Source organism: Caenorhabditis briggsae (genome assembly GCF_000004555.2).
Source record: "Caenorhabditis briggsae complete genome, chrI, whole genome shotgun sequence".
Classification (NCBI taxonomy): Eukaryota; Metazoa; Nematoda; class Chromadorea; order Rhabditida; family Rhabditidae; genus Caenorhabditis; species Caenorhabditis briggsae.
Window position 1 is genome coordinate 12,430,529 of NC_013489.2, and position 22,192 is coordinate 12,452,720.

The 22,192-nt window shown below is 36.7% G+C and overlaps 2 protein-coding genes across 2 annotated transcripts; one reads left to right on the forward strand and one right to left on the reverse strand.

Moving 5' to 3' along the window:
* Positions 1-1,556: 1,556 nt before the first annotated feature.
* On the reverse strand, positions 1,557-11,291 carry Cbr-cdk-9 (the record flags this gene model as incomplete). Its single annotated transcript, XM_045241354.1, has 9 exons — positions 1,557-1,697; positions 2,166-2,312; positions 3,435-3,476; positions 3,533-3,679; positions 5,263-5,486; positions 6,543-6,815; positions 9,094-9,266; positions 10,805-11,002; positions 11,242-11,291. The coding sequence occupies 9 exons, from the start codon at positions 11,289-11,291 to the stop codon at positions 1,557-1,559; spliced, it is 1,395 nt and encodes a 464-aa protein (XP_045097036.1).
* A 497-nt stretch (positions 11,292-11,788) lies between these two features.
* On the forward strand, positions 11,789-22,168 carry CBG20417 (the record flags this gene model as incomplete). Its single annotated transcript, XM_002646513.1, has 13 exons — positions 11,789-11,823; positions 11,897-11,999; positions 12,319-12,478; positions 13,332-13,474; positions 14,854-14,987; positions 16,086-16,270; positions 17,604-17,692; positions 17,864-17,976; positions 19,348-19,503; positions 20,111-20,250; positions 20,958-21,094; positions 21,564-21,669; positions 22,011-22,168. 13 exons carry the CDS (start codon positions 11,789-11,791, stop codon positions 22,166-22,168), a joined length of 1,659 nt encoding a protein of 552 aa, XP_002646559.1.
* Between the last annotated feature and the right edge of the window lie 24 nt (positions 22,169-22,192).

Consider the following 22,192-nt stretch of genomic DNA (forward strand, 5'->3'; position numbering starts at 1 on the left):
CAAAAATTCAAAAATTCAAATATTCAAAAATTCAAATATTCAAAAATTCAAAAATTCAAATATTCAAATATTCAAAAATTCAGAAGTTCAGAAATTCAAAAATTCAAATATTCAGAAATTCAGAAATTCAAAAATTCAGAAATTCAGAAATTCAAATATTCAAAAATTCAAAAATTCAAAAATTCAAATATTCAAAAATTCAAAAATTCAAATATTCAAAAATTCAAATATTCAAAAATTCAAAAATTCAAATATTCAGAAATTCAGAAATTCAAAAATTCAGAAATTCAGAAATTCAAATATTCAAAAATTCAAAAATTCAAAAATTCAAAAATTCAAATATTCAAAAATTCAAATATTCAAAAATTCAAAAATTCAAATATTCAAAAATTCAAATATTCAAAAATTCAAAAATTCAAAAATTCAAAAATTCAAATATTCAAAAATTCAAAAATTCAAATATTCAAAAATTCAAAAATTCAAATATTCAAAAATTCAAATATTCAAATATTCAAAAATTCAAATATTCAAAAATTCAAATATTCAAAAATTCAAAAATTCAAAAATTCAAAAATTCAAAAATTCAGAAGTTCAGAAATTCAAAAATTCAAAAATTCAAAAATTCAAAAATTCAAAATATTCAAAAATTCAAAAATTCAAATATTCAAAAATTCAAATATTCAAATATTCAAAAATTCAAAAATTCAGAAGTTCAGAAATTCAGAGAGAGAGAGCGCAGACAACGAGACACTGTCTGCGTCTCTCCAAAACTTCAAACGGCTATTTCTCGGCTCCCAGGCGTGCTAGGATAGTGAAATTTTGACCATTTTATGAAGATTTTAACACACTTTTAGTTACCGTAAACACACAGTTAGAGTGTCCCGCTGTCTGCGCCCTCTCACTCTCTCGCTCCTCAAAATTTCAAATCGCTGTATCTCAGCTCCTAGACGGGCTAGAAACTTCATTTTTTCACCATTTCGCTCAGAATTTTCTCCATTTCCATTGTGTATCTGTTCTTTTCCAAAAAAAGGTTTCATTGATCAAAGAAGACGACGAAAAAAAAAAGGAAACGGGGAATACACATAAAATTCTACGAGTAAACATTTTTTTCGAAAGTTGGCGAAGGAGAAGGAGAAGGAGAAGAAGAAGAAGAAGAAGAAGAAGAAGAAGAAGAAGAAGAAGAAGAAGAAAAGAATCTCAGATCATACATTTCAGACTTAAAAAGGGGGCGGGGCTTAGCGAATCCGGGGGACCAAACGAGGGGAGAGAAAAATAGTTCTAAATTGATATTTAACAATATAAAATGGACCAGAAAATCTCCCAAAAGTTCTAATTTTCAATTTTTTTGGTTGGTTTCTTATGACAGACACTTTGTAGTTTGTAGTGAGGATGAGAGAAAGGAATGATTTTGGAGCAAAAAAAAGAGAAAAAATTAATTTAATCACCCAGAAAAATGAAAAAAAAAAGAGTGGAAAATTCAATTTTTTTGAATTTTTCGAAAATTCTAAAAAATCAAAATTTTCGAAAATTCCAAAAAATCAAAATTTTTGAAAAATTCAAAAAATCGTATCCCGATACTGTCCAGCCGGAATGGCATTCGACTGACGTTGTGCCTGATTCGGACGTGGCTGGTTGTTGTGGTGGCGGCCGCGGCCGGCGTGGGCGCCTTTTCCCACAGTGTACTCGAATTGGGATGTCTGGAAATTTGAAAAAATTAGGTCATTTTAGAGTTAGGACGTTTTAGGACTGCGACATCCTAGAACCGGGCATTTTGAGAATTCCAAAACTATGCGAAATGTCCCAGTTCTACGACGTTTGTAGTTCTAGAACGTCTGGTTTCAAAACGTCGTGGTTCTAAAATGTCATGCCTTAAAACGGTAACAGTTCCAGTTGCGAATTGGCTCGTTCTAGAATGTACGGTTTCAAAACTCCTCTGCTTCTGAAATGTCGTAGTTCTAAAACGTTCGGTTAGAAAATATCCAATTTCTATATATCTGGTTCTGAAACATCTCGGTTCTAAAGCGTCTGGTTCTAGAACGTCCGACTTTAAGATTTTCAGGGTTCTAAAATGTCGCGGTTCTAAAATGATTTCTAAAGTGTACCATCTGGAACCTATGGTTCTAAACCGTCGCAGCAGTTCTAAAACGTCCAAAATCAACACCTACCGGAATGGTATCCATCAAATCCTGGACATTTGCCTTGGGCAGTGGTTCCTTATAAAACCAGATGTCATCTTCTGCCTCATCAGCCGTCGGTCTCTTATCCGGATCGATAGCCAGAAGGCTTTCCAGTAGATTCATCGCGTCGTCGTCCTTAAAGTCCTTCAGAAATTGCGAAAATGTTCATGTAAATTGGATTTTTTTTGTTCATTTTGTAGTTTGTAGCCCTATCTTAGGACTGTTAGTCGTTTTTAAATCGCGTTGTTTTGAAATGGTTCGGTTCTTAAACGTCGGCGGTTCCGAAATGTCACGATTCCAAAACGTAACAGTTTCGAAACGGTACAGTTCTGAAACGTCGCTGTTTCAAAACGTCACGATTCAGAAACAGTACGGTTTCGAAACGTCGCAATTTTTCGGTTTTGAATTGTCGCGGTTCCAAAAAGTTACGGTTTCGAAGTGTCGCAGTTTCAAAACGTCGCTGTTTCGCAACATCGTGGTTTCGAAACGTTACGACTCCGAAACGTCACGATTCTCGAAAGTTAGGGTTTCAAAACGTTACATTTCCGAAACGGCAGGGTTTCGAAATGTCGCGGTTCCAGAACGGTACGGTTCTAAAAAGTCGCGGTTTCGAAAGGGCGCAGTTCTAAAACGTTATGGTTCCGAAATATCGCGGATTTGAATTGTCGCGGTTCCGAAACAGTACGGTTTCGAAACGTCGCGATTTCTCAACTTTACGGTTCCAAAAAGTCGCGGTTCCGATCGTCACGATTTTCAAAAATCACGGTTCCGAAACGTCACAGTTCTAAAACGTCGCGGTTCTCAAAAAGCCCCTTTTATGGCTGCTTTTAGTGCGTGTTTGTGTGTGTGTGTGTGTGTGTGTGTGTGGGTGTGTGTGTGTGGGTGTGTGTGGGTGTGTGTGTGTGTGTGTGTAAAACGAAACGTCCGCGGTTTGAATAAGGATTACTGTAGTTTCGTGGGGTTACTGTAGTTTGCGATTTTTAGGCCACGGCCAAAACAGCCGAGTTTCGTGTCAAAAATCTTCAAAAAAAAATTCAATTTTCAGAGTTTTCAGCCGGATTACTGTAGTTTTCGACTAGAATTTTTTCATCGTTGTTCTTGGATTACTGTAGTTGCTTAAAAATTTTTGGATTTCTGAATTTTCGTAGCTATTTTTGACTCAAATTTAGCCAAATTTCTAAGACTTTTTTTGGCACAGTAATTTTACGGATTACTGTAGCTACTTCGAAATTATTTCCGAATCAATATAAAACTCACAGCCGGCAAGTGTTCGTTGGGTTTACCCTTGCCGTAAGGGTCCTGTAATTCGTTTAAAAAATCAATGAAAAATGTCTAGAATCTTCCAGAATACCTACCGATTGTGATCGTCCATCGGGACCGTCCAGACGCATCAAATGACGTAGTTTCGACCGTAAAACCCGTTTTTTGCCCTGTGGAAGTGGAGTGTTCGTATCAGATGACATTACATTCCATAGCGGCATTTTCACACAGTTTGGCCATACCTGAAAGATCGAAATTCGAGTGCCGAGTCGACTTTGAAATCGACACAATCGACATTCAACAATTCGACAAGGCTATTTGTCGATGAAAATCGAACTTTTCGTTGTCGATTTTGCGTCGACTTAAAATCGACGAAAATCGACAAAAGTCCACGAAAAATCGACTTTTTCGGTTTTCAGTTGAACTCGTGGTGGCCTAGAAAACTCAACTTACAAAAGTTAGGTCACCATATCAAAATGTAGCACACTGCCAGTTTCAAACAGGCACAACAACAAAAAAACAGACAGTTTCTAGGTCACAGGCCTTGTAATCCTCTCGGACATGAAAGTCGATTAAAAATCGATTTTTAGTCGATTCAAAATCGATTTTTAGTCGATTCTTATCGATTTTTAGTCGATTCAAAATCGACAAAATCGACTTTTTGTCGGCTTTTTGAATATCGATTTTCGACACCGATTCGACACCGACGAAATCGACACCGATTTTGACGATTTTCGTCGATTTTTGTCGATTATCAACAATCGACACAGTACACTAGTCAAAATTTAGAACAATCGATCCCAAATTGACTGAAAATTATCAAAATTCGGCTAAAATTGGCTGAAAACTGCACAAAATCGAAAAATTATCAGATTTGATTTTTTTTTTGAAGTTTTCAGTCTTTTTTCCTGAATTAAGGCTGAGCAATCTACAAATTTTAGTCGTTTTCGAGCCATGTCTAGCTCATTTTCAGCGCATTTTCAGCTCAATTTCAGTCAAAAATGGTCCTAAATATTAAGAATGAGCAATCTGACCATTTTAGGTAGTTTTCAGTCATTTTAAGACGATTTTTGACCCATTTTTAGACTATTTAGACCCGTTTTCAATCAATTTTGGTCCATTTTTAGTCATTTTCAGCCGCTTTCAGACCTATTTTAACCCAATTTTTGAGCATTTTCAGCCTTTTTTGACCCATTTATGCCTATTTTCAGCCAATTTCGACTCATTTATAGCCTATATGGACCGTTTTCAGTCATTTTTAGCCAGTTTCGACCTATTTTTAGCCTATTTTGACTTATTTTTAGTGTATTTTAGTGTACTTTCGGTCCTTTTTGACCCATTCAAGTCTATTTCTCCCATTTTCAGCCATTTTGACGGATTTAAAGCCTAATGCAGCTGTTGTTGAGCGACTCCTAGCTCATTTTAGCTAAGTTTCAGCTTAATTTCCGCTCAATTTCAGTCATAGTGGTCTTAAACATTAAGAATGAGCAATCTGACCATTTTAGGTAGTTTTCAGTCATTTTTGATTATTTCTAGCCATTTTCAGACAATTTTAGGCCCATTTTAAGACCATTTCAAGCCCAGTTTAAGCTCATTCTTCGCCATTTTCAGACCATTTTCAGACCATTTTAAGCCTATTTTCAGCCATTTTCCGTCGTTGTTGACCCATTTTGAGCCTTCTTTGGTCTATTTTGAGCCAATTTGGATTTATTTCAGCCTATTTCAGACCAATTACAGCCTATTGACCTACTGAAAGCCCTTTTTGACTCATTTTTAGTCATTTTTTGTCTATTTTCAGCCGTTTTCAGACGTTTCCCACCCTAACCTCCTGATTAATGGATCCACAAAGTGCCGAAATCAACTGCAACTGTCTCTGTTCGGTGTCTCCTTGCATGATCGGCTGACGGGTCCACATTTCGGCCATAATACATCCAGCACCCCACACGTCGATCTTTGTACCGTATGATCGATCGCCGAGTAGCAGTTCTGGTGGGCGATACCATAGGGTGACGACACGATTCGTATACAGAGCACGGGGCACGTTCGAGTCTGGAAATTGGACTTTTTTAGACTAGTTAAATCTGAGCAATCAGCGAAGAATGCTGGTTTTGAGTCATTTAGAAGCAATTTCAGTCAATTTTGAGCCATTTTAAGTCAAAAATGCCAGAAAAGTCAGCAAAATGTTAAGCTGAGCAATCCGAGACAGATGCCGTTCTTGATGGTTTTTGAGCAAAAATGAGCTATTTTGAGCTGAAAAAAGTCATTTTAAGCCGAAAAACGACAGTAAATTGACCTATTTTTCATGAATTTTGACCCATTTTTCATGAATTTTGACCCATTTTTCATGAATTTTGACCCATTTTTCATGAATTTTGAGCCATTTTCCATGAATTTTGAGCCATTTTTCACGAATTTTGAGCCATTTTTCACGAATTTTGAGCCATTTTTCACGAATTTTGAGCCATTTTTCACGAATTTTGAGCCATTTTTCATGAATTTTGAGCCATTTTTCATGAATTTTGAGCCATTTTTCATGAATTTTGAGCCATTTTTCATGAATTTTGAGCCATTTTTCATGAATTTTGAGCCATTTTTCATGAATTTTGAGCCATTTTTCATGAATTTTGAGCCATTTTTCATGAATTTTGAGCCATTTTTCATGAATTTTGAGCCATTTTTCATGAATTTTGAGCCATTTTTCATGAATTTTGAGCCATTTTTCATGAATTTTCTCAGTTATTTCGATCCAAAACGCCATATTTTAGGATGAAAATGAGCAATCTGAGTAAATTTCAAGATTTTCGCTGAGATTTTCAAGATTTTTGGCTCATTTTCAGTCAGTTCCAGTCAAAAATTTATGCTGAGCAATCTGAGCAATTCTCAATTTTTTGGACTTGTTTTTGACTCATTTTCAGCCAAAAAATCCCCAGTGAAAACGACTTTCTCCGATTGCTCAGCCTCAATTTTTGGTCAAATTTGACTGAAATTGTTTCACATTTCGTTATTTCCGGCTCAAAATCGCTCAATTCTGGTCATTTCTGGGTGCTAAAAATCTCGATTTTCAGCTATTTTCAGCCATTTCCACCCCCCAAAAAAAAAACCCACTTTCTCTCTGCACAAACGGTCTAGCCAATCCGAAATCGGCCAATTTCAGCACTCCTTCTCTGGATATCAATACGTTCGCCGCCTTCATGTCTCTGTGTAGAATTTTGCTTCGATGCAGTTTGTTGAGTCCCGTTATCAGATGTTTTATCATCGTTTTGATATGCAAAAGGGACATCCGGACTTTTGGATTCGATAGAAGACCAGCCAGGTCGTGTTCACAGAATGAGAAGACCAGGTAGAAGGTGGTACGGTCTTTCGTCGCGGGGGCGGAGCCTGCAAGAAAGAGGAATTCGTTGAAAAAATAAGCTGAAAATAGTCAAAATGCTGGTTGAAATCGGCATAAAATAGCCGAATATAGGCCGCAAAACGGTCAAAAAGTCACCAAAATCGGTCTAAATAGGCTAAAAATAGGTCGAAACTGGCTAAAAATGACTGAAAAATTCAGAAAAATGACTGAAAACATATAGGCTATAAATGAGTCGAAATTGGCTGAAAATAGGCATAAATGGGTCAAAAAAGGCTGAAAATGCTCAAAAATTGGGTTAAAATAGGTCTGAAAGCGGCTGAAAATGACTAAAAATGGACCAAAATTGATTGAAAACGGGTCTAAATAGTCTAAAAATGGGTCAAAAATCGTCCTAAAATGGTCAGATTGCTCATTCTTAATATTTAGGACCATTTTTGACTGAAATTGAGCTGAAAATGGGCTGAAAATGAGCTAGAAATGGCTCGAAAACGATTAAGATGTGTAGGAAATACGCTGAATTAAATTGCCAAAAATGAACTGAAACCGAGGCCAGTTTAGGCTAATTTTCAGTCATTTTAAGCCAATTTTCAGCATTTTTGGGTGATTTTTATCACAGTTTTAGGCCAATTTTCAGGTTTTTTGGGGTCATTTTCAACCACATTTCAGGCCATATTTCGGGTTTTTTATGCCTATTTTAAGCATATATTCAGTAATTTCAGGTTGTTTTAGGTCGTCAGTTTCAGCCATTATTCAGACATTTTTAAACCTATTTTAGGCCAATTTTCAGCCATTTCAAGCCAATTTTTCGTGATTTCTGTTGATGCTTTTTGAAGCAAATTTAGGGTTATTTTAAGCCTATTTTCAGGCTAATTTAGGCTAATTTTCAGCCATTTTCAGCCACATTTTTGGCCAATTTCATTTTGTTTTAGATCAATTTTTAGCCATTTTTCAGCCACATTTTCAGCTATTCTCCGGCAATTATAGACTAATTTTCAGCCACATTTTTTGACAAATTTCCGCTGGTTTAAAGCCAATTTTCCACATTTTTTCAGCCATTTTTAGGTCATTTTAAGCCCATTTTAGGACATATTTCAGCCTATTTAAGACAAATTTCAGCTTATTTTAAGCAAATTCCAGGTCTGAAATAGACAAAAACAGCAAAAAATAGGCTAAAATTTGACAGCAAATCGCCGAAAATAGACTGTTTGCAATGGACCAAAATTGGCTGGATTTAGGCCAATTTTCAGCCATTTCAAGCCAATTTTTCGTGATTTCTGTTGATGCTTTTTGAAGCAAATTTAGGGTTATTTTAAGCCTATTTTCAGGCAAATCTAGGCTAATTTTCAGCCATTTTCAGCCACATTTTCGGCCAATTTCATTTTGTTTTAGATCAATTTTTAGCCATTTTTCAGCCACATTTTCAGCTATTCTCCGGCAATTATAGACTAATTTTCAGCCACATTTTTTGACAAATTTCCGCTGGTTTAAAGCCAATTTTCCACATTTTTTCAGCCATTTTTAGGTCATTTTAAGCCCATTTTAGGACATATTTCAGCCTATTTAAGACAAATTTCAGCTTATTTTAAGCAAATTCCAGGTCTGAAATAGACAAAAACAGCAAAAAATAGGCTAAAATTTGACAGCAAATCGCCGAAAATAGACTGTTTGCAATGGACCAAAATTGGCTGGATTTAGGCCAATTTTCAGCTTTTTTTGGAGACATTTTCAGGCCATTTTTCAGCCATTCTCCCCCAAAATTCCACTCAAAAAACTCACTTTTCGCACTACTGCACACTTCGATCAAATCAATGATATTCGGGGTATTTTTAACCCCAGTTTAGGCCTATTTTCAGCTATTTCCGGGTCATTTTTAACCCTATTTGAAGCCATTTCAAGCTATTTACAGCATTTAAAGAGACATTTTAGCACCGTTTTCAGCCGAGATTTTCAGCCGATTTTAGGGTCAGCTGTTCACAGGCATTTTTTTATCCATTTTAAGACATTTTCGACCCATTAGCCTATTTTCAGTCATTTTAAGCCCATTTCAATCTCATTCTTGGCTATTTTTCACCCCTTCTGAGCTTATTTTGAGCCATTTTTAGCCGTTTTTAGACATATTTTTGATTATTCCTAGCCATTTTCAGCCAAATTCAGTCATTTTAGACTTATTTTGAGCATTTTTAAAGCCCATTCAAGCCTATTTTCAGTCAATTTCAGGTTAATTACGGGCTATTTCAGCAGATTTCAGGCCATTTTCAGCCTTTTTCAGCCCATTTTCTCCCAAAATTCCACTCAAAAACTCACTTTTCGCACTGCACACCTCGATCAAATCAATGATATTGGGGTGTTTGAGTTGTTCCAACATCTTCACCTCTCTCAACGCCGTAATCGGGAATCCCTCCTTCTCGTTCGCCATGAGGATTTTCTTCAGTGCCACCATTCGACCCGTCGATTTGCATCGTGCTTTGAACACTTCTCTGGAATGAGAAAGAGGGATTTTCAGGGTGATTTCGAAGCTTTTTGAGCTGTTTTCCAGTGAATTTAGCTTTGAAATTGGGCTAAAAACGGTATAAAATACAGGCTCTAAATAGTCTAAAATTTACCTAATGGCTGAAAAATGGCCTGAAAATGTCTCCAAAAAAAGCTGAAAATTGGCCTAAATCCAGCCAATTTTGGTCCATTTCAAACAGTCTATTTTCGGCGATTTGCTGTCAAATTTTAGCCTATTTTTTGCTGTTTTTGTCTATTTCAGACCTGGAATTTGCTTAAAATAAGCTGAAATTTGTCTTAAATAGGCTGAAATATGTCCTAAAATGGGCTTAAAATGACTTAAAAATGGCTGAAAAAATGTGGAAAATTGGCTTTAAACCAGCGGAAATTTGTCAAAAAATGTGGCTGAAAATTAGTCTATAATTGCCGGAGAATAGCTGAAAATGTGGCTGAAAAATGGCTAAAAATTGATCTAAAACAAAATGAAATTGGCCGAAAATGTGGCTGAAAATGGCTGAAAATTAGCCTAGATTTGCCTGAAAATAGGCTTAAAATAACCCTAAATTTGCTTCAAAAAGCATCAACAGAAATCACGAAAAATTGGCTTGAAATGGCTGAAAATTGGCCTAAAATAGGTTTAAAAATGTCTGAATAATGGCTGAAACTGACGACCTAAAACAACCTGAAATTACTGAATATATGCTTAAAATAGGCTTGAAATTTGCATAAAAAACCCGAAATATGGCCTAAAATAGGCTTAAAAATGACCTGAATAAACCTGAAACATGGCCTGAAATGTGGTTGAAAATGACCCCAAAAAACCTGAAAATCGGCCTAAAATAGTCAAAATTGACCTGAAAATAGCCGAAAATAAGAGGTCCGAATCAGCCGAAAAATGCTGAAAATCGCCTAAAAACCAAGGAAAATGGCTGAAAATTGATCTAAAATCGTCACAAATAGGCGAAAAATCGAGTTTTCGCCATTTTCAGGGTTTTAAAGCCAATTTCGAGCCATTTTTGGCCCATTTTCAGCAAATGTACGTTTAGATTTTTTCGGAATCATTAAGGACCATTTTGGGCTACAAATTGCTCGTTTTCAGTCGATTTTTTGCAATTTTCAGGTTATTTTTGACTATTTCAGTCCATTTTTCACTGATTTTTAAGCTCTAAACCTGGCAATTTTCAGATCTATTTTTGACGATTTCTAGGTGAGTTTTGGATATTTTAAACGAATTTCAAGACTACTTTTACCTATTTTCGGTTATTTTGGGCATTTTTAGACCATTTTTAACCAATTTCAGACACTGAAATCACTGAAAATGGTCGAAAATCGTATTTTCAGTGGAAAACGATTTTTCGTCAATTTTCACTATTTTCAATGATTTTGAAGTTTTTTGCAATTTTCTGGGTTTTTTTGGCTATTTTTAGCTATTTTAGGCTTTTTGAGACCAATTTTTTGGTTATTTTAGACCATTTTTAACCGATTTTTAGCCAGTTTTCGCAATTTTCAAGCCATCTAGACTCACCCAAACGTTCCCTGTCCAATTTTGCTCAATTTCTCGTAGGCGGACGCGTCGTTGATGAATGGATACGCCGCCTGATCGAACATCTTCTGATAATTTAGCAATTGCTGCCGGACGTCGAGCTCCGGTGCTCCTGTGCCACTGTTCGGCGTACCGCCACCCGTCGGCGTGTTTTGGCCATTTTGGCTGATCAGGGTCCTGCTAAAATGGATTTTCGAGGTGAAAAATGGGATTTTCGGACATTTTTAGGCCGGCGAATGGGTTTTTTTAAGAAAAAAAATTTTGAAAAAATTCGAAAAAAAATTTTTTTTTTGAATTTTTCAAAAAATTCGAAAATCTGTTTTTGGCATAAAAAGCATTGAAAAAATCGGTCTTCGCATTTTCCTCAATTTTCTTAATTTTTAGGCCATTTTCCGTCGATTTCTTCCATATTTCCTCACCTCTGCGTGCTGGATTGATGCAGTGCGGCCGGATAGGGTTGTGAGCTCATCGGCTGAAAAAATGACATAGATTCCGTTCATAATTCGTTTATTTTCGCATTTTTTCCTCAAAAAATCAATAGACTCCGCAAAAAAATCGCCGGAAAACCGATGAAAATCCGCGGAAATCGAGAGAAATTGACTGGAAAATTAGTGAGAGCAGACGCAGAGAAGATAGAGAGAAGGGGCGGAACGACGGGAAGCGCAACGTGCGGCGCGGTGTTTTCGCAAGGTGGGCCGCATGGGGATAGGATTTTCTTTCTTTTTTGGGAAAAAAAAGAAAAGAAGAAGAAAACAAATTTCTATCTTCAATTTTTTGCAAAAAAAAGAAGGAGAAAAAGAAGAAAACATGGTGTCTGCGTCTCTTCTTCGTCGTCGTCAAAAATATTGACAACTTTGAAACGCCTCCCTCGTGGTTTTAAAAGTTTTTTATGTCTTCAAATAAACAATAATAAAGATTTTTTTCTCGATTTTTCTATTTTCAGAACCTAAAAATTCAATTCGAAAAATGCTGGGTATCATCGAACTCGGCATTCAGTATCGGTGAGATTTTTTTTGCAAAAAAAAATTCTTAAAAAAAAAAAAATTTTTTTTCAAAAATTCTTTCAAATTCCAGAACATGGCGCTCAAAAGCTGCAAAAGGCAAAAAGAGCCCGAGAAGTGCTCCATCTACGCCGTTGGCCAAAATGGCTAAGCAATTAAATGAAGAGTCGATTTCGGTGAGAAGAAAAATCGATAAATTCTGATTTTTAGCCTTCAAAAAAGGAATAAAACTACTTAAAATGGTCGAAAAACCCGAAAAATTCCATTAAAAGCTGATAAAAATAGTCTAAAATCGCGAAAATCCAACAAAAAAAAATGCTGGCCGAGGTTTTCAAATTCATGGCCTAGAAATCCAAAAAGCTCGGCCAGTGGTGAATCGGATTTTTGAGCGATTTTAAGGCTTTAAAAATTTAAATTTTCCAAAAAAAAAAAATTTTTTCAAAATTTTGAATTTCCCGCCAAGCCAAAAATCTTTAAAAATTCAAATTTTTGCAGTTAGAGTCAGTGATGGCCGAATTCAAGCTGTCAAACACGACACTCCGTCGAATGATGTCCCATATGTCGGATAATATGGACCGGGGACTGGAATCCGGTCTGGAACGGTCCACTATTGCAATGTTGCCCTCGTTTGTACCGGAATTACCTAATGGAAAAGGTGAAAATGGGGGGAAAAATGAGCTGAAAATCGATTTTTTGACCCAAAAATCATTGGAAATCGTCAAAAAAAAACCTATAAATTGTGCCAAAAATTACAATTTTCAACCAGAAATGACTCAAAAAATCGAAAAAAAAAACGGCTGAAAATGGCTGAAAATGGCTGAAAATCTCCTCGAAAATCTCATTTCTGACCCAAAAATCGCGAAAAAGGACCTACAAATCGTCAATTTTTGCTAAAAAAAAATCTGAAAATGTCTGAAAATTCGACAAAAAATCGACGAAAATCGACAAAAGTCCATGAAAAATCGACTTTTTCGGTTTTCAGTTAAAATCGTGGTGGCCTAGAAAACTTGCAAAACTTAGGCCACCATGTCAAAATGGCCTAAAAACACAACAGAATCATGTAAGGACATTTTTAGGTCATTTTGAAGTGGTGGCCTAGAAAAGCAAATTTGCAAAAGTTAGGCCACCATATCAAAATGTAGCACACTGCCAGTTTCAAACAGGCACAACAACAAAAAAAACAGACAGTTTCTAGGTCACAGGCCTTGTAATCCTCTCGGACATGAAAGTCGATTAAAAATCGATTTTTAGTCGGTTCTTGTCGATTTTGAGTCGATTCAAAATCGACAAAAATCGATTCTTATCGATTTTTAGATTTTCGTCGATTTTTGTCGATTATCAACAATCGACACAGTACACTAGAAATGACCATGTTTATCGGAAAAATGGCCCAAAAAAATTCGGAAAAATTCGAAAAAAAAACGGCTGAAAATGGCTGAAAATCTCCTCAAAAATCTGATTTTTGAGCCAAAAATCGCGAAAAATGGCTGAAAATGCAAATTTCGCAGAACGCGGAAAGTTCGTGGCCATGGATCTGGGAGGTACGAATCTCCGTGTGATGCTCATGGAGCTCGAGCCCGGTGAGCCAATGAGAACGAAACAATTCAATACGAGAATGCCGAATGCGGCGATGCATGGAACTGGTGAAAAAGTGAGTTTTTTGGCTGAAATTCGACTGAAAATAGCTCAAAACTCGGGTTTTTTGAGCTAAAAATGACCGAAAAATGTTTAAAATTTAATGCTGAGCAATCTGAGCTGTTTTGTCCATTTTTAAGTATTTTTTTTCCGGATTTTTCGCGATTCGCGGCTCATTTTCAGTCATTTCTGACAAATTTCAGCTCGAAAAATGACTCAATTCATCTCCGGTTTGAACTGCAAATCGATAATTATAGGGGGTAATTAGGGGTAATTAGTGCTGAAAATCAGCCTAAAAATGGTCTAAAATTGGTTCAAAACGGTCTAGAATGGTCTAAAATTGGCCAAAATCGAGTTTTTCAGAAAAGTGCCCAAATGGCTCAGTGGGATTTTCCGGAACATTTCGAAACTCAACACCAGGGTTCGACTCCCATAGGTGGCAATATTTTTTTTTTGAATTTTTTTCGGACTATTTTCAGAAAAAACGAAAAATGAGCAAAAATTAATGCTGAGCAATCTGAGCTGTTTTGCTCATTCGTGGCTCATTTCTATCGACTTTTTGTAATTTTTAGCTCATTTTCAGTCCAAAAATCTCGAAAATTTGATAAAAATTACTCAAAAATGAACAAAACTCTCAGATTGCTCAGCATAAAATGTAGGGCATTTTTGGCGCAAAATGGCTCTTTTTTTTGGAAAAAATTGGCTGAAAATGACCGAAAATGACCAAAAAAAGCCGAAAAATTAAAGCTGAGCAATCTGGGCAATTTTGGTCACTTTTGGGTCATTGTTACAGATTTTTTGGTGATTTTAGCTCATTTTAAGTCTAAAAACCTTAAAAATCCAGAAAAAATGACCCAAAGAAGTCCGAAATTCGATAATTTTGTCAGATTGCTCAGCATTAATTTTGGATCTAATTTTGGCTGAAAACCGCCTTAAATAGCCTGAAAATGGTTGAAAATCCCACTGAGCCATTCGAGCACTTTTCTGAAAAACTCGATTTTGGCCAATTTTAGACCATTCTAGATTGTTTTGAACCAATTTTAGACCATTTTTGGCTGATTTTCAGCACTAATTACCCCTAATTACCCCCTATAATTATCGATTTGCAGTTCAAACCGGAGATGAATTGAGTCATTTTTCGAGCACAAATTTGTCAGAAATGACTGAAAATGAGCCGCGAATCGCGAAAAATCCGGAAAAAAAATACTTAAAAATGGACAAAACAGCTCAGATTGCTCAGCATTAAATTTTGGACATTTTTCGGTCATTTTCAGCTCAAAATGGCTCATTTTGGGTCATTTCCACTCTGAAAATGCCTGATTTCTCACTATTTTGACTCAAAAAACGGCGAAAAATGAAGAAAATGGTCAGATTGCTCAGCTTTAATTTTTCCAGCTCTTCGACTACATTGCCAAAGCCCTGTGCGATTTTTTGATCGAAAGAGAGTTGGCTGAGGAATGTCTTCCAGTTGGTTTCACATTTTCCTATCCATGCGATCAAACTGGACTACGGTCGGCCACATTGCTCAGGTACAGTAATCCTCCGAAAAATCCGAAAAATTGTGAAAATTGAGCGATTTTGAGCCGAAAACGGCCTGGAAATGGCTGAAAATGAGCTGAAAATGACCCAAAAATCGCCACAAAATCTGAAAATTGCTCAGATTGCTCAGCATTAATTTTTGGGCATTTTTTGCCCATTTTCGGCTGAAAATTGCTCATTTTCAGCCGTTTTTCGCTCTAAAAACCTCTATTTTTTGATTTTAATGTTAAAAATGGTCCATTCAACGATGAAAAATGCCAAAAATTGAAAAATTTCAGAGATTGCTCAGCCCTAATTGTTTGGTCATTTTTGGCTCGAAATGGCTTATTTCCAGCCGTTTTTGACCTAAAAATCGCTATTTTCTCCATTTAAAGATGAAAGTTCTTGCTCAAAAACAGCAAAAAAAAATCGAAAATTGCTCAGATTGCTCAGCATTAATTTTTGATCTAATTTTGGCTTAAAACGGCCTTAAATAGCCTGAAAATGTTTCGAAAAAAATTCAAAAAAGATTTGCCACCGATGGGAGTCGAACCCCGGTGTTGAGATTCGTAATTTTTCACCACGAAAATCCCACTGAGCCATTTGGGCACTTTTCTGGAAAACTCGATTTTGACTGATTTTTGACGGTTTCAGGCCGTTCTAGGCCTGCTTAAGTAGTTTTTGAGCATTTTTGATCTTTTTTGTTCCACTTTGGATTGTTTTAGGCCAATTTTAGGCCATTTTAGGCCATTTTAAGCCAATTTGAAATTTTAAAGATACTTTGTTTTGCATTAAATATGCTTAAAATGACTTTAAACAGCTTGAAAATTGCCTAAAAATGATGAAAAACGAATGTGCCAGCGGCCGGATTCGAACCCCGGTGTTGAGATTCGTTATCTTTCACCACGAAAATCCCACTGCGCCATCTTGGCACTTTTCGGGAAAACTCAATTTTGAGCGATTTTAGACCATTCCAGACCGTTTTCGACCGGTTTTTGGGCATTTTTTAGTCATTTTTGGCGATTTTTGGCTCAAAATGACTCATTTTCAGCTGTTTTTGGCTCAAATATCTTCATTTTTTCACTAAAAATTTCCCAAATTTCTTCCAGATGGACCAAAGGAGTGACTGCTACAGGATGCGTTGGTGAAGACGTCGTACAGCTCCTGGAGGATGCGATAAAACGAGACGGACGTGTGAAAGTGAACATCGTCGCGCTGATTAATGATACTGTAGGAACGATGGTCGCCGCCGCGTACGAGGCTGGTGGACATTGTGATATTGGTGTTATTATTGGTAAGAATTGGCTGAAAATTGGCTGAAAAGCGCGGGAATTTTCGGCTTAAAATGACGCCAAAATGGTCCGAAAAGAGGCTGAAAATTGGCTGAAAATGAACCATTATGAGCCAAAAATGACCAAAAATTAATGCTGAGTAATCTCGAAAATTTTGAATTTTGGGTCATTTTTCCACACGATTTTCTGTGATTTTTTGTGATTTCTCGTCTTTTTTTTACTCGTTTCTGGGTCATTTTGAGCTAAAAAATGTCAAAAATTGCGCGATTTTTGACATTAAAATTGAGAAAAGTGTTTAGAGCAAAAAACGGCTAAAAATGAGCTATTTTGAGCCGAAAATGACCAAAAAATGCCCAAAAATTAATGCTGAGCAATCTGAGCAATTTTCAGATTTTTCGCTTCTTTTTTGAGCTCGAAAATGAGAAAAAAAGACGTTTTTAAGTATAAAAACGACTAAAATGAGTCATTTTCAGCCAAAAATGGCAAAAAATGCCGAAAAATTTAAAGCTGAGCAATCTGAGCAATTTTAGATTTTTTGGCTTTTTTGAGCTCAAAATGAGCCATTTTTTACATTACAGCTGATAAAATAGGTCAAAAACGGCTGAAAATGAGCCATTTCGGCTAAAAAGGACCAAAAAATTAGGGCTGAGCAATATCTGAAATTTTAAAATTTTTGGCATTTTTCAGCGTTGAATGGACCATTTTTAACATCAAAATCGAAAAATAGAGGTTTTTAGAGCGAAAACCGGCTGAAAATGAGCAATTTTCAGCCGAAAATGACCAAAAGCTGCTTAAACATTAAAGCTGAGCAATCTGAGCAATTTCAGATTTTTTGGCGATTTTTGGGTCATCTGCAGCTCATTTTCAGCCATTTCCAGGCCGTTTTCGGCTCAAAATCGCTCAATTTTCACAATTTTTCGGATTTTTCGGAGGATTACTGTACCTGAGCAATGTGGCCGACCGTAGTCCAGTTTGATCGCATGGATAGGAAAATGTGAAACCAACTGGAAGACATTCCTCAGCCAACTCTCTTTCGATCAAAAAATCGCACAGGGCTTTGGCAATGTAGTCGAAGAGCTGGAAAAATTAAAGCTGAGCAATCTGACCATTTTCTTCATTTTTCGCCGTTTTTTGAGTCAAAATAGTGAGAAATCAGGCATTTTCAGAGTGGAAATGACCCAAAATGAGCCATTTTGAGCTGAAAATGACCGAAAAATGTCCAAAATTTAATGCTGAGCAATCTGAGCTGTTTTGAGCCCCCAAAAATGAGCCCCCAAAAACAGGTTGAAATCGACTGAAAACGACCAAAAATGAGTTGAAAATGGCTTATTTCAGGTACCGGCACGAATGCCTCCTACATGGAATCATCGAAAAAAATCGTGCATGGTCTGGCGAATGCCACAGAAGAGTATAATCATAAAACGGTGAGTTTTTGGCGTCGTTTTGGCTCATTTTGGAGCTCAAAAATCGATTTTTAGAAGATTTTTGATCCGGAAATGGCTAGAAAATGACCGTTTTGAGCCTAAAAATCTATTTTTAGGGGCTTTTTTGACCTGAACAGGACATTTTTGACACCCCAAAAATCGATTTTCCAGATGATCATTGATACGGAATGGGGAGGATTTGGTGATAACGGAGAAGCTGATTACATTTTCACACGATACGATAAGATTGTCGACTCGAAATCCGACCATCCGGGTGTCAATTCGTGAGTTTTTGAGCGGGAAATTTGAATTTTTGACTCCAAAAACGAGATTTTCGAGATTTTTTAGCTTCAGAAATGATGAAAAATGAGCAATTTTGAGACATTTTGAGCCAAAAATGACCGAGAAATGCCCAAAAATTAATGCTGAGCAATCTGAGCAATTTCCGGATTTTTGGTCATTTTTTAAGCGATTTTCGCTGGATTTTTGGGGTTTTGGCTCATTTGAGCTTATTTTCATCTGATTTTCAGCAGATTTTCAGTCATTTTCAGCCAAAAATAGACCAAAAATTAATGCTGAGCAATCCTGGAATTTTTTGAATTTAGCTCATTTTTGAGCTATTTTGACTGAATTTTTTGGGTTTTTCGCTCATTTTGAATAGCTTCTGACGATTTTAGACATATTTTCAGTTTGTTTTGTACCATTTTCAGCCATTTTCAGCCGAAAAATTAATGCTGAGCAATCTGAGCAATTTCCGGATTTTTGGTCATTTTTAAGCTATTTTCACTGATTTTTTTGCAGTTTTGGCCCATTTTGACCTATTTTGACCAATTTTCAGTTTGTTTTGTACCATTTTCAGCCATTTTGAGTCAAAAAAAGCGCAAAAAAGACCTAAAAGTTAAAGCTGAGCAATCCTGGAAAATTTTGAATTTTTGCTCATTTTAAAGCGATTTTCACTGGATATTTGGGATTTTTGGCCTATTTTGACCTATTTTAGACAATTTTCAGCTCATTTTCAGCTATTTTCAGACAATGTGCCAAAAAATTAGGGCTGAGCAATCCTGGAAAATTTCGAATTTCGACAATTTTTACGCTATTTTATCAATTTTTCCGAGTTTATAGGCTTATTTTCACTGGTTTTTGGCGATTTTGAGCTCTTTTCGGCTTATTTCAGCCATTTTCAGCCAAAACTGACCTTAACAATTAAGGCTGAGCAATCTGAAAAATATTGCAAATTTCGGTAATTTTTGAGCAATTTTCACCGAATTTTTGAGATTTTTGGCCTATTTTAGACGATTTTGAGCTTATTTTCAGCTTGTTTCGTACCATTTTCAGCCATTTTCAGCCGAAAAATTAATGCTGAGCAATCTGAGCAATTTCCGGATTTTTGGTCATTTTTTAGCTGTTTTGACCGATTTTTTTGCAGTTTGGCCCATTTTGACCTATTTTAGACGATTTTGAGCTTATTTTGAGCTTGTTTCGTACCATTTTCAGCCATTTTCAGCCGAAAAATTAATGCTGAGCAATCTGAAAAATTTTCGAATTTCGACAATTATTGGCCTATTTGGGCCTATTTTAGACGATTTTGAGCATTTTTGGCACATTTTCAGCTCATTTTTTTTTCAGCTCAGCCCCAAATTTCGCTAAATTTTCAGCCTTGACAAGCTGATTGCTGGAATGTGCATGGGCGAGCTGGTACGGTTGGTGCTGGAGCGGCTATGCGAGAATAAAGTGCTCTTCAATGGAATCGGATCGAAAATGTTGCGGACGAGGAACACATTTCCAACCAAATACATTTCGGAAATTTTGCAGTGAGTTTTTTTTTTGCTGAAAATCGATATTTTTAGCGGAAAAATTGACATTTTTGTGCTAAAAAACGCTAAAAAACAGCATTTTTAGCCTAAAAATCCAAAAATGGCTCTAAAACCCCTAAAAAACTATTCGCCACGCGTGGGTGCCGAACTCGGACCTTGAGATTGGTAGTCGAAAATCCTGAGCCAGTTTGACACTTTTCGGAAAAATGCTAAAAACACGATTTCTAGGGCTAATTCGAGGTTTTGAAGCGGTTTTCAGGGGGTTTAGAGCTCCAAAATGCATTTTTTGAGCTTTTTTAGCCGAAAAATGTGAAATTTTGAAGTTTTTAGGCTGAAAATTGACTTAAAATGAGCTTTTTCGGCTTTAAAAACCCAAAAAATGACTCTTAAAACCCAAAAAATGACTTTTACAAAATTGTGCCACGCGTGGGTGCCGAACCCGGACCTTGAGATTGGTAGTCGAAAACCCCACTGAGCCATTTTGACACTTTTCGGAAAAATGCGAAAAACACGATTTCTAGGGCTAATTTGAGGTTTTGAAGCGATTTTCAGGGGGTTTAGAGCTCCAAAATGTACTTTTTGACACCAAAAATGCGATTTTCAGTGACGATTGCGGTGTCTACAGTAATACCCGCCAGATAATGGACGAATTAGGCATTGAGGGAGCCACTTTCAGTGATATGCTCTTGCTCCGTGAAGTTTGTGTGGTTGTGTCGAGGAGGAGTGCCAATTTGGCAGCGGCTGGTGAGGTTTTGTTAGGCGGGAAATTTGAAAATTTTTGAAAAAAAACCATTTTTGAGATTTTTAGACCCAGAAATTGAGAAATTTTGCTTAAAATAGGCTTAAAACGGCCTTAAATAGCCTGAAAATGTTTCGAAAAAAATTCAAAAAAGATTTGCCACCGATGGGAGTCGAACCCTGGTGTTGAGATTCGTAATTTTTCACCACGAAAATCCCACTGAGCCATTGGGGCACTTTTCTGGAAAACTCGATTTTGACTGATTTTTGACGGTTTTAGGCCGTTCTAGGCCCTTTTTAAGTAGTTTTTGAGCATTTTTGATCTTTTTTTGCTCCACTTTGGACTGTTTTAGGCCATTTTAGGCCAATTTGAAATTTTAAAGATACTTTGTTTTGCATAAAATATGCTTAAAATGACTTTAAACAGTTTGAAAATAGCCTAAAAATGATGAAAAACGAATGTTTCACCGGCAGGATTCGAACCCCGGTGTTGAGATTCGTTATCTTTCACCACGAAAATCCCACTGCGCCATCTTGGCACTTTTCGGGAAAACTCAATTTTGAGTGATTTTAGACCATTTTAAGCTGTTTTGGACCAATTTTAAGAGCTTTTCGACTAATTTCTGAGCAGTTTCGAACTATTTTAGGCCTATTTTAGGCTATTTTAAGCAACTTGAGGCTTTATTTTTTTCAAATTTTCAACTTTTTTCCAGCAATCGCCTGTGTCCTGAATCGTGTGCGTCGACCCAATATGCTAGTGGCAATCGACGGGTCCACATACAAATATCATCCATTTTTCAATCATTGGGTCTGCGAGAAGATTCGAGAGCTCTTGGACCCGGGACTTGACGTAAGTCGGAATTTTTTGGCTGAAAATGACTGCAAGTTGGCTTAAGCAGCTCAAAAATAAGCATGAAATCGTAGAAAACGAGTCAACATGAGCCAAAAATCGCGAAAAATCGGAAAAATTGGCTCAAAAATGACGCAAACTCCGAAAATTGCTCAGATTGCTCATCGTTAATTTTTGACCTAATTTTGGCTGAAAATGGCTGAAAATAGGCTTAAATTTGCCTGAAACAGCCGGAAAATAGTGCAAAACAGATTAAAAACACATCTGCCACCGATGGGAGTCGAACTTGCGTGTTGAGATTAGTAATTTTCTGGAAAATCCTGCTGAGCCATTGTGACACTTTTTGAAAAACGCTCAAAAACTTGATTTTTAGTGAAAAAAATTCAGTTTTCGGTTGATTTTGAGCTCATTTTCAGCACTAATTACCCCTGTTTACCCCTAATTACCCCCTTAATTATTGATTTTGCAGTTCAAAATCGTGCAAACCGGAGATGGATCGGGTCGTGGAGCGGCTCTCATCGCTGCAATTGTGTCGAGAGTGAAACGAGAGGAAGAGAAAAGACTCAGAGATCTGGGTAATCGATTTAGGCTAATTAAGGCAATTTTTGGGCCAATTAAGGAGAGCTTTAGGCCAATTATAGGCAATTTTCGCTAAAAATAGGCTTAAAATGATCTTAAACATCTTCAAAATAGTCCAAAAAAGATGCGAAAAAAATTTGGCACCGATGGGAATCGAACCCTGGTGTTGAGATTGAAAATTTTGTAACTCGAAAATCCCACTGAGCCATCTTGACACTTTTCGGGAAAACTCGATTTTGACCGATTTTTAGCCAATTTAGACCATTTCTAGGCTGTTTTTAAGCCATTTCAGGCTATTTTAGACTGTTTCCAGGCCATTTTAACCCGAATTTTCCAGAAATCCAACGTCAAAAAGCTGCGGAAGCCGAGGAGAAACGTCTTCTGGAGATCGAGGCGGAGAAGGAAGAGGCCGAGGAGAGAGCGCGAAAGATTTCCGAAATGATGAGATATCAAATCGAGCGAGGAGCTGAAGAATCGCATCAACGCTTTGAATAAAATAGGCCACGCCCTCTTTTTTAG